Genomic DNA, 12,932 nt, shown 5'->3' on the forward strand with positions numbered 1-12,932 from the left:
GACATGTCAACCATGACAGCCCTACAACATCCATAGCCTTAAGATACCCAGGACGAACCTCATCCGCCCCCGGGGCTCCGCCGCTGTGTAGTTGTTTGACTACCTCAGCAACTTCTGCCCCCGAGATCGGACAGTCCATCCCCAGGCCTCCCAGCTCTGGTTCCTCCTCGGAATGCGCATTGGTGGGATTGAGGAGCTCCTCAAAGTATTCCTTCCACCGTCCGACTATAGCCTCAGTTGACGTCAGCAGCTCCCCATCCCCACTGTAAACAGTGTGAGCGAGTTGCTGCCTTCCTCTCCTGAGGCGCCGGACAGTTTGCCAGAACCTCTTTGGAGCCGATCGATAGTCTTTCTCCATGGCCTCACCAAACTCCTCCCACGCCCGAGATTTTGCCTCGGCAACTGCCACTGCTGCACCCCGCTTGGCTATCCGGTACCTGTCTGCTGCCTCCGGAGACCCACAGACCAGCCACGCCCTGTAGGCCTCCTTCTTCAGCCTGACAGCTCCCCGAACCTCTGGTGTCCACCAGCGGGTACGGGGGTTGCCACCACGACTGGCACCGGCCACCTTACGACCACAGCTAGCAACAGCCGCCTCGACAATCGCAGAGTGGAACAAGGCCCACTCGGACTCAATGTCCCCCACTGCTCTCGGGACGTGGTCAAAGCTCTGCCGGAGGTGGAAGTTGAAGACCGTCTTGACAGGTTCTTCTGCCAGGCGTTCCCAGCAGACCCTCACTATGCGTTTGGGTCTGCCAGGTCTACGCGGCATGTTCCCCTGCCATCTGATCCAACTCACCACCAGGTGGTGATCAGTTGACAGCTCCGCCCCTCTCTTCACTCGGGTGTCCAAAACATACGGCCGCAGGTCAGATGATACGACTACAAAATCTATCATCAACCTGTGAGCTAGGCTGCCCTGGTACCAAGTGTACCGGTGGGCATCCTTATGTTCGAACATGGTGTTCGTTATGGCCAAACTGCGGCTTGCACAGAAGTCCAATAACAAAACACCGCTCGAGTTCAGATTAGGTGGGCCGTTCCTCCCAATCACACCCCTCCAGGTCAAGCTGTCATTGCCCACGTGAGCATTGAAGTCCCCCAGCAGGACAATGGAGTCCCCTGATGGAGCACTATCTAGCACTCGTCCCAGGGACTCCAAAAAGGGTGGGTACTCTGAACTGATATTTGGCCCATAAGCACAAACAACAGTCAGGACCCGTTCCCCGACCCAAAGGCGCAAGGAAGCTACCCTCTTGTCCCCCGGGGTAAACCCCAACACACAGGCAGAGAGTCTCGGGGCTAACAAAAAGCCAACCCCAGCCCTCCGCCTCTCACCCGGAGCAACTCCAGCAAAGTAGAGTGTCCAACCCCTCTCCAGGTCTCGGGTTCCAGAGCCAATGCAATGTGTCGAGGTGAGTCCGACTATATCTAGCCGGTACCGCTCAACCTCTGCCACAAGCTCCGGCTCCTTCCCCGCCAGCGAGGTGACGTTCCATGTCCCAAAAACTAGTTTTCTTGTCCGGGGATTGGACCGCCAAGGCTCCCGCCTTGGTCTGCCACCCGATTCGCATTGCACCGGACCCTTCATGTTCCTCCTGCGGGTGGTGGGTCCACAGTTGGACGAGCCCATGTATCCGGTTCGCATACACTAATTCAAAGCCTTATATTTTTATTTTGTGGTACAAGTTGCTGTTTTTTCCCACCAAGTTTCTACATTAAAAGTCATTAAATTGCCTTCCGCTGTATCACCTTTCCTATGTTCATGAAGCCTTCTTGCTGCCAATGCAGGGCATTTCTTATATGTTCAATCAATACACATCGTAAAGTGTTACATTAAGGTTTGGGAGAACTTTATCGTTGTTGTTTTGAATTTTCAAATTGATTAAACAATATTGATTTAGAAAAACTAAAATTACACATTTACGTTTTCTATTACGTTGATCTTTGTTTTGTATTGTAAAGAAACACACAAGCAACACATTTACTGATGCCTAGGATCATAGGTGACGGTGGCTTTAGATTGGTATGTGAAATGGCGATAATCCCGCCTGTTTTGAAATCTCAGATCTACAGGCAGATGTCACCTCGGGACAATCTAGTTTCCTGAGATTAGTCTGGTCCAATCAAACATCAAAACCAGCTAAGCGTGGTCCGTTTCCCCACAAAGTTTGTCTCAGAACCATGAAGTCCGTCTTTAACCAATTTAGTTTTGGTTGCTCAAACAATAAAGGTTTCCTACAGAATTATTTTTATGAATTGTTCTCATCTTATATCAAATGACCAGAGACGAGTTTGTTTTACCATCACAAAGTGCTATACATCGTCACATGCATAGTAAGTGTGTGTCAGACCATCAGTGTTCTTAATGTTTCTGTAGCTCAATATCAATAGACTGGTAAGCTATTGATTTGCAGTAATTTATGGTTTGATGTGCCAAGATGAGGCATCTAAAAGGAGCTGTCCACTTCCCTTTTAAGAGCTCTATTACAACGCTCACCAAAGGTGGTCCGCACGTGTCACTGGGAGCTAATTTACTTCCACCACAGACCATTTAGAGAATTACTGAAAGGCACACAGAAACACGGTGATGGAATTACGCTTAAGGTTCATACGTCTTTCCCATTCCTCCAGCAGTCTGTGGCTTGCTGTGTTTCTCCCTTCATTATTTTACATCTCCTCTGCCTGTATCAACCAGTCTGAGGTTGATTTATTTATGTTACATGATGAAATTACAGCTTTGGTGCCTCCCAGTTTGTTTCAAAGGGACATTTAATTTAACATCTAAAGTGAAGGAGGAAAATTAAATGGATTCTCTGATGAGTGAAACAGGACTTTTATTCCACACCAAGTAAATGCTATTTATATCAAAACAGCAGGAAAAATGTTTTCATTCTGACTGTAATATTTTTTTCTAGTGATTTTACTGTGATGAATTGCTGAAATGTGCCTGCATTGAAATTTTAAATCCTTTTAGTAGAAAAATGCTGTTGAAACGTTTTTATATAACAAGCAAAATAACACTTGTTTTTTTCCTTACACTTGTTTCATCAGTGCCAACAGGACTGTCCTCACCCCAGATACATCCTATAAATGATACAACCATTCAGATAGACTGGGACCCCCCTGCAACTCCTAACGGACCAAATCCACTCTATCAGGTAAGAAGATTGGTCCAAAGTTATTTTTAACTCACTTTCATGTATTTAGACATTTGCTTTGAGCAAATGCATTTCAGCTGTGTACACTTTGGCTAATCCCTCTGACTGAAAACTAACGATGTAAAAATGGATGTTTTTACACGGCCTTTGTAGGTCTTGAAGGTCTGTAGAGGACAACTATTTCTCTAGCTAGATTATGATGGATTTTGATTATGGTTGACTTTGAGTATTCAAAGCAGAACAGTTCACGTTGGTTTGGCTACAACCCCATCACTTCATCGGCGCTGTGCTAGAGCAACACACATTTTACAGGTAGAACTGCATCTGGATCTTGGAATAATCATACCAGGACAGTGCCAGTGTGCGGTGCTCATCTTGAGACTGTTTAGCTGAAGCATAGGTGAAACCTATGTGGCAACTACTAAGAGAATAGAAGCCTCATAATTATGTTTATGCTGAAGGAGGTTTTCCACGTGTTGCAGTCCAGCCACATATTGATGAGTGTGTAGGTTGTGAGGAGCATAGTGAAGTCTTCCAGTGTTTTATTTGTTCTTTGCATATCAGAGTGCCCATGCAGCCTTACGTGTCCATCCGGACTAGAGGTAGACCAAAATTAGTTTTTCAATTGCAGATGTAACCGAGCATTCCAGAAAGAGACGGGAGGAGATAAGAATTGTGGTTGCTCAAGAAAAGGTTGATAACCGTGAACTCTGTGTCGCTTTATATAACGGCACCATTAGCAACTCTGTTCCAACTTCTTTTTTTTGTCTCTTTCTTTTCTCTCTCCAAACATCACATCCTGTCAGCAGCACCTTCAAAATAAAAGTCCCACAAAAGTGGGTTACATGTCTCCCCCACACAAAAAAAGTCCACGTTTCCAAACAACAACAAAAAAAAACATGAAAAGAAAGAGAGGAGAGGAGAAAAAAATATTAATAATAATAATAAGTCAAAACAACATCATAAACAACGACCCCCCATCAACTGCAATAAAGCATAACAACTCACAACAAAACATCATACACAAATCCCCCAACAAGGGCCATCACCAGAATGGTGGTGGTGGTGGGGGGTGGGGTGGGGGGGCGCTTCATCAATGAGGAGGTCACCGATGCGATACACATGGCCTGCTACCCCTTCTGAGTCCAACACACCTAAGACTTTGAAGGGGCCCCTCCAATGGGGAAACAGTTTCTTCCTATCCTCCCAAGGCTTATGAAGCCACACGAGATCCCCCGTCGAGTATGGCTGATGGTGGGTACTGGTGTCATAATAAAGTTTTTATTTCTCATGAGCCACTGCTTCATTTTGCCTCGTGTTGGCAAAGGCCACCTCCAACCGATCCCTCATAGCCGACACAAAGTCCGCATGTGACAGGGGAAGATCAGAGGGCACTGCCTGCTTCGGAACCAGCACATCCACCGGAACACGAGCCTCCCTGCCGTGGATCAGATAGTAAGGAGTGTACTCCACGTTTGCATGCATGGTCGTGATGTATGCAAAATCTACTTGCTTCAAATAATTGTCCCACTCAACCCCACAAGACATCAATGACTTAGCCAGCTGATCAGTGAGCGTACGGTTAAACCGTTCTACCATACCATCTGACTTGGGATTGTATGGCGCAGTACGCGTTTTATCAATGTCCAATAATGTACAGTCGTTGTGTACTCTCCGCTTCAAACTGTCTACCCTGGTTGCTGTGAACAGTTTCAGGGATGCCATGCAACAGTATTTAGTCTTCAAACTAACAATGAGCCACGGAGTGAGCAGTTTGGTCCAACAGAGCATACAGGTTGACAAATTTAGTGAAATAATCCTCTATCACCAGCACATATTTACTCTCATTTGATGCCACTGGGAGTTCCAGAATGTCCATAGCAACCCTGTGAAGAGGGCAAACAGACTTCAAACCTCCCATCGGGGCATGTTGTTTCGGCACAGGACTCCTGCAAGTCTGACACGGAACACACTGCTCGCACCACTGGCGATTGTCTTTGAGCATAGATGGCCAGTAACAGAGGCCGCTAGCCCGCTCCCACACTTTTTCAGCAGAAAAATGTGCTGCTGCTGGACCGCCGTGCAACTGATACAAAATGTCAGGGACCAGGAATGCAGGTACGACCATCTGATACAGTGCTTTCCCTACCGGAGAAAAGTTCACAGTTCGGCACAACAATCCATTCACCAATGACAACCTCGGGAACTCAGTCCACAGCTTTCGGAGCCACTGGGAGCCACCCCTCACTTGTCCCCGGGCTGGAAGAGAGCCTCCCTGTTCCAACCAGTTTTGCAACACCCTGATATCTGGGTCATTCCGCTGTTGCACTGTTAAGGCCCCCGTGTCACTCAATAACCCTGTCAGTTGCAGGCCTTCATCCTTAGACTCAGCGTGTCCGGGGACCAAGCATGGTGGACCCGAGACATTGGACTGGAAAGGTGTGTCCACCACATTCACTATTGCAGTAGTACTGTCCACATCCCGCGCCTTGAGAGCGTGTCCGCATTTGATTGTTGTTGGCCCTGTTTGTGCTGCAACACCCAGTTGTAAGGATCCAACTCCCGGATCCATCAAGCTCTCTTCCCCGCTTCTTTGTCAATGGCCAAATCTCGAAGCCCCAATAGCGGTTTGTGGTCCATTATTATGGTGAAGGTGGCAGACCCGAGGTAGTGTCTGAACTGTTGAATGGCCCATACCACCACCCACAGCTCTTGGTCAAACGTGGACCAGCGTTTCTGGGTGCTAGTCAACGACTGGCTAGCATACACCACTACTATTTCAAGCCCACCGTGATCCTGAGCCAACACCGCTCCTACAGCTTCCATAGAGGTGTCCGTGTACACTTTAAAAGGAACAGTAAAGTCCGGCATGGCCACCACCGGGGCCGACGAGAGCACTGTCTTTAAATACTCAAAGGCCACATCACAGTTCTCGTTCCATTCAAATGAAACACCTTTACATGTTAAATGATGCAGTGGAGCAGCACGATGAGCAAAGTCTTTGACAGATCGCCGATAGTAAGAGCATAAACTGAGAAAAGCCCTCATCTCAGTGGGCGACTGTGGTGTGGGCCAGGTTTTCACCTTGTCCGTGCTTCTGAGGTCTGGCTGTAGATCGTGACAGGAGACTACATGGCCCAAGAATACCACATGATCTCTGGCCAAGTAGCATTTATGAGGGTTAAGCCTCAGACCTGCAGCTTGGATTCGAGAGAACACCTCTCGCAACCTGGCTACATGCTCTTTGAACGTAGGGCTAAATATCCACACATCATCTAAATACACCATGCACACGTGCCACGGGAGTCCCCACAGAACCAGCTCCATCATGCACTGGAATGTGGCAGGTGCATTAGTGAGACCCATAGGCATAGACTTCCACTGGTACAGGCCCCGCCCAGTGGTGAAAGCAGTTTTTGGGCGGTCCTCCTTGGCCACATCAATCTGCCAGTAACCATTGGAAAATTCCAAAGTACTAAACCAACGGGACCCGGTCAAAGCATCTAGCATATCATCAACCCGAGGCACAGGATGGCAATCTTTTACAGTGACACTGTTCAACCCTTGATAGTCAATACAGAATTTCCAGTCACCGTTTCTTTTTTCACCAAAAAAAAAAAAAAAACGGAGACGCCCAGGGGCTACAACTCTCTTCAATCACCCCATCCGCCAGCAGGGTGGTTACCTGTCTGTCTATTTCCTTCCTCTTGTCACGCGAGGTCCGGTAAGCCTGCTGTTTCAAGGGGGGGGGGGGGGGGGGGGGGGGTCACCGGTGTTAATGCTGTGTTTAATAAGGGTGCACTTCCCCTTCACTGCTTTAGATTGGCTAAAAATATCTCCATATTAAGTTAGCAGTGCTTCCGGCTGTCCCATTTGTAACGGGCTGGCAGAGGAATCCATCAGCGACGCGGGGGGGGGGGGGGGGGGGGGGGGGGGCAGTACCGCGGAAGGCACCGTTTCTGGGGGTCACTACATCCCGCTCCTCTACAGAAAATAACTCTCCAAGATGTGTACCTTCTCGTAGCATCATGTCTTGGCTGGTAGGATTAAGCAGTCGAGCCGTAGTAACGCCTTTGTCTACCGAAGCGAGAGTATGAGCCACCACACACTCACTCTTACTTAGAGGATTGGATTCTAGGTACCCGAAGAACATGGGGAGTTGTCCATCTGGCCCTGCAGGATAGATGTGTACTGAGACCAGCATCTCACTAAATGGCGGTGATGTTAGGGGGGACGTAAGAGACACGTTGCAGCAGGTTGGAATCAGAACCTCCAGTTTCAGCAACTTCACATCCATACCCCACAACTGCAACCTACCGCGGCCAAAATCCACCAGTGCGTGATGTGATGTCAGAAAATCCAGACCCAACAGAGCTGTCTGGGTGGACTTACAGAGTACATGAAAAACATGTTGCCACGACTGAGAGCCCAACTGTAAGGTAGCAGTAACCGTCCCTAATGTATCCAGTAACTCCCCATTTACAGCCTTGGCTGCGATAATATTCATTCTGAGTGGTCCTTGGTGGAGAGCTGGGATAGACTGGCGAAAATCTGCACTGATGAACGATTCCGTAGAACCTGAGTCAATCAGAATGTTCAGTTCAGTACCTGCAATCTCCCTTGCATGTAGGATGAACATGGTTCCCCCACCGGGGAACAATTCACCGTGTGCTCCAGGTGTGGTTGATCAACATCTTCTTCCTAAGGCCCTGTAGGTATCGTAGCTGGTGTCCGGGCCATGACAACAGCTACATCCCGTTTCCCCACTGCTGCACAGGCTCCTCTTGCCCTGGAGAGAGGAATCTCACTCCTTGTCATCTTGTTGAACCACCAGGTGGGGTGTCCTTCCGGGATCCCGGGCTCTGGCCCCTCAGCGAACTGGAACGATCAGCGTAAGGAGATGGAGAGCGTCTTCTTGATCCGGCGTCCTGGTCGGTGCGGCGCCCTCGCCAATTTGGAGTATTTGGCTGATGATGTGGGTTATACTTGGGATGCAGAGATTGGCAGCCCAGACCCCTACAGTGGCACCGACATGACTCCAGCCGGGGGGAGGAACAGTCGTTGCTCCTCTCTCGACCCTTTAGTCTCTCGTTCTCATATGACAGCCTTCAAAGGTCTTTTCTCATTTCCTTCATCTCCTCGGTCAGCTCTTCCACTACTCGTTGCCAGCGAGGTTCCTCCGAAATAGAATGCACTAATGCAGTTGCACTCTTACTGGGAGGAGCCCCCCCCCCCCCCCCCCCCCCAGCAGGATGGGGGTATTCATTCTTTAAAGTTTCACGTGCTATATCACAGCGGCCTGCAATGATTAAGGCTTCCTCCAAATCAGTCGCTCCCTGTTCCTGACACTTAGCTCGGAGGCAGGGATCTAGTCCTGCTAGGAATTGGCAAAACTTTTCTTCCCTCTAAGCAGCTTGTCCATAATTAGGGAAAGCTTCATCCACCAGCTTCCCTACATCAGCCGCATAGACATCTAGACTTTCACCAGCAGCGCAACGATGAGCAGCCAAGTTAGCTCTGAAATTGTCCAGAAAATGTCGTTGTCTGAAGGCTTCCTGCAGCCGTTCCTTCACCGCGATGTGGTCCACTTGCACTGCCGCAGGTAAACTGTCCCACAGCAGGAATGCGGCTTTGGACAGTCTGGTGGGCAGTATTCGAGCCAGTTCATAGTCATATGCACTCTCGGTACCCGCTACTAGTGCTCTCACCGCCACTTCATATTGACGAGACCAGCAAGAGAAACTCTCCCCATCCTCTCCGGAGAACACCGGCGGAAGCTTAATGTTCACGCTGCTAGTGCATGGTTTGTCCGGGTGGGAGAGCCGTACTCCAGCGGGTCTTCATCACGTCCCCACATAATTCCTGGAGATTCAACCATTTCCTACCGGAAAACGTATAGTTGTACGTCCTATCTAAACTGGTACAGCTAAGCTAACCGCAAGTTAGCAGAGGCTAACTTCAACAAGCTAACGGACTCAGTTACTGTCACTGGACAATAGCTGCGCTTCGGCACTGAAACGATACCATCGCTGCCTCCAATGTAACCGAGCATTCCAGAAAGAGACGGGAGAAGATATAGGATTGTGGTTGCTCAAGAAAAGGTTGATAACCGTGAACTTTATGGGTTGCTTTATTTAATGGCACCATTAACAACTCTGTTCCAACTTCTTTTTTTTTCTCTTTTCTCTCTCCAAACATCACATCCTGTCAGCAGCACCTTCAAAATAAAAGTCCCACAAAAGTGGGTTACACAGATACCGATGATGAAATGTAGGAGACATACTCAGTCGATGGCCAATATGTACTGCCAGTTTTTATGGGGTGATTTTCATGGCCTACAGCATATCCAGACATTAACCCTTTGGTGAATAATGGTCACTACAGTGGACAGGTACTCAAAAATGTTATTTATTTGTTTTTGCTATTAAGCACAGCTGTCAAAGACTTTATTGCATGTGAGCCCCTCCATTTGGACTTCAGTAAGCCAAGCCAACATATTTCATGCTCAGAATGCACGCTGTCCACTGACGTGGACATGTAATAAATTATTTGTAAATTATAAAATTTTACAAAAAATATTTGTTGACATTTGTTTCATTCACTCCTAAAGACAAATGAAAAAAATTGTTAAAAAAATCATAGTTGAAGATTTCATAATTCATGCATCAAAGGGTTAATAACAGTTGCTGCTCAAAATTTCTGAAGCTGAATTCATTTTTTAACCAACTTTTGATACTTAACTTTATGCACTGCCCAGTATTTAAAGCCAGACACCTAAATAAAGTTAATTTAGAGTATTTATCATGCAGTTGTTATTAGTGAACGTAGAAATACATTTAACCCTCTGGGGTCCATGGACGCGTATCCGCGTCTTTTGAACAGGTCTGATTTGGGACGCTGTAGCAGCAAGAGTCCACCTCCCTGAGTTTCGGTTTCAATTCAGCTTTAAAAAGGAGATAATAAACTACACCCCAGTTTTTAAATTTTGTTATAGGCAACGTAAAAGTGAAGTTATACTAAACTAAAAAAACGACCTATTGTTAGATAATCTGACAACTTGTCAAAACAGCAGTTTAGTAATCCATGAGAGGGAATGTGCTTGTGAACATAAAAAAAACCCCCACAGAAACATGAGATCCTTTTGCTGCTGTTGGAAGTCTCACATATTCAATTGATAAAAAGTATCATTATGTATAATAAATAAACAACTTTTTTCCAATTTGGATTTTATGTTTTTGAGTGATTTAAGGTCTACTATGCAACCCCTCTATGTCCAAATATAAAAAATAAGTATAAATTCATGAAGTCCAGGTTGTGCTGAAAAGATTGATCCATATAAGGCAGTGGTTACGGTTTTTGTTTTGGAAATACAAAGGAAAACTCTAAAATTGTGAAAAACGGCTAATTACACCCTGGACCCCAGAGGGTTAAATTCAATTCTGCAACAGCACTGAACTGCCCAAGGATGCACCTGACTTTAATTGATTTCACTAAGGACAAATATCGGCTGATGCCGATATATTGGTCTACATCTAATCCGATCCTGGATGAATGTGTTGCCCAAAAGTTGGTGCAGGCATTTCAGGGTTAAACTCATCTTTTGTTGTTTCTTGTTGTAAAACTTAACGACATTCCTGTCAGCATCAGCTATACTTTGTATTTATGGCTAATTAACAAATGTGAATATGTCAACACAATAAACTACGCCACAGAGCTGATTTATTATATCTGCTTAATCATCACCATTTACAAATGCTGCCATTAACCTACTGAGCAATATTAACATCTAGTCTAGTTCCAAGTATTTTTAGATCACATTTAGTGCAATATAGTTTTTGCAAAATATTTTATATTAACTTGTAAGATGCACAATTTTGAAACAAAACCAAGAGCACAACCTTGGAGTAAAAAAGAGCTCATCTTGTGATCCGAAATCCTAGAATAGAATAGAAATATTCTTTATTGTTACACAGTGGGTAAAGCCAAGTTTACCAGCAGCAGTCCAAGAATGTTTTACAGTCACGCCAACTGATAAATAAAAAAAATGTGTTAGAAATGACTATAAATATGTACTTTAAAGTTTAGATGGAAACATGAGGCAATACATTCTTTTTTGACAGGTGAAAATCTTCATTTGAATTTATTTATTTAAATGGGACAATGCATATTAATGAACGTACAAGACGTAAATTTACCTGAATTAGCAAAGCTGATTTCCATCTGTAGTCCCATGTACAGAGAGCACAGACATTACAATTTAAAACAAGGTAAAATACATACAAGAGAAGCATTAAAAACAAGGATAGCTAAAATATGTGAATAACGTAACTCCTTATATTCTCCATATGTGTTAAAAACAATCAAATTCAGACATGAGGCAAATCATTAGATTTCAAGGATAAAATGACAACAAGAACAAGTATCGATAAAACCAGATGATTAATGTTTGCACTGACGATTTCGAAGTAGCCATGTTTTCAACTGACTTTTGAAAGTATGGAAGGAAGGACTGTCTCTTATATTAACTGGCAACTTATTCCACTCACTGCATCCCTTCTGTACAAATGTAGTTTTCCTAAATTTTACCTGGCAATCCCCCCTTGAGGTCGATCGGGTGTCTGGTACTATTTTGTCTTTTTAAGTATTCCAATAGGTGTACTGGTGCATTGCCTGTCAGCGATTTGTAAATGAGACAGAAGTTTTTAAAAGTCTTAAAATCATTAAAGGTTAAGAAGTTATGTTTTTCTAAAATCTGGCAAAAGTGATAGGATGGTGGTTTTTGGTGGTTTAGGATCGCTGGCTGTAATGCACATAACACACAAGCTTGCAATATAAGGAAGGACAGCAAATGTCCCCCTCCAGCTCAGCTGTGTGACTGCACTAACCTGTCCTGTGTGACCCTCACCATGTAACCCTCATGCCCATGCTGTCTCTGGAGGAGCAGATAGGAAACAAGATCTCCTGTAACTTAAATGAACCAAAGCTTCCTCCCAGTTTCTCTTTAAGCTGAATTTAACATCAGTTTATCATAATGAAACAAAAGAATAAAGTGGAACAAAAACTTCTGTCTTCTACTTCTCTCTCCTTTTAACTTCTCCGTGTCCCTAAATAAAAGAGACAGATGATTATTCTGCAGCCGCCGTACCCCTCCTAAAGACCGGATCTCCCGGCATCACAACACTTGGTCTGACTGAGCGCTTCAAGGAGAAATAATAATGCAATCATGAAAATAATAATGCATGTTTGGAGGTGCGTCCTCCGATCCTTTCTCTTATGTGAGCAGACAATCCACCCCCCCCCCCAGTCGCTGTTCAAGCGAGCGGAGTGCGCTTCGCGACAACCCGCTCAATTGGCATAATTCACGGCCCAAATCCAACAGAACCGATCGGGCTGACTCGGTTCGGGTTCGGTCTCAGATTACAACTGCGCTCAGCCTTGCAGTACCACATAGAGGCGGACCAAAGTTTCCTACTAGGTAAATGTGGAGAACACCCATTCTGACAGATTTGGATGCTACGCTGGTGCCGCCATTAAAATAACAAAACTACATTCCACTATAATTGATTATGGTACTCTTCTAAGATGAATGGTTTATGTCCGCATCTCGATGCATCAATTATTTGATTATTTTCCTCAGTTCTAAACACCTCCCGGTCCGTCGGGGGTGAGGGTGGGGGGTGCGCGCAGGGTTCGGGGGCCACAGAGATAGGGCTTGCGGGCTGGACATGGCCCGCAGGCCGCCTATTGAGTACCACTTTAATAGACCCTACT

General features: G+C 45.8%; 1 protein-coding gene across 3 annotated transcripts in view; it reads left to right on the plus strand.

Annotated features, from left to right (window-relative positions):
• The window catches only part of ush2a (Usher syndrome 2A (autosomal recessive, mild)), a 380,755-nt gene that overhangs the window by 112,622 nt on the left and 255,201 nt on the right, over positions 1-12,932 (plus strand). For all 3 annotated transcript variants that reach the window (XM_070554793.1, XM_070554794.1, XM_070554795.1), the window contains exon 28: positions 3,055-3,161. In XM_070554793.1, the coding sequence (XP_070410894.1) occupies positions 3,055-3,161 (107 nt within the window). The remainder of the gene's footprint in view (positions 1-3,054; positions 3,162-12,932) is intronic.

Source organism: Nothobranchius furzeri, chromosome 9 (genome assembly GCF_043380555.1).
Source record: "Nothobranchius furzeri strain GRZ-AD chromosome 9, NfurGRZ-RIMD1, whole genome shotgun sequence".
Classification (NCBI taxonomy): Eukaryota; Metazoa; Chordata; class Actinopteri; order Cyprinodontiformes; family Nothobranchiidae; genus Nothobranchius; species Nothobranchius furzeri.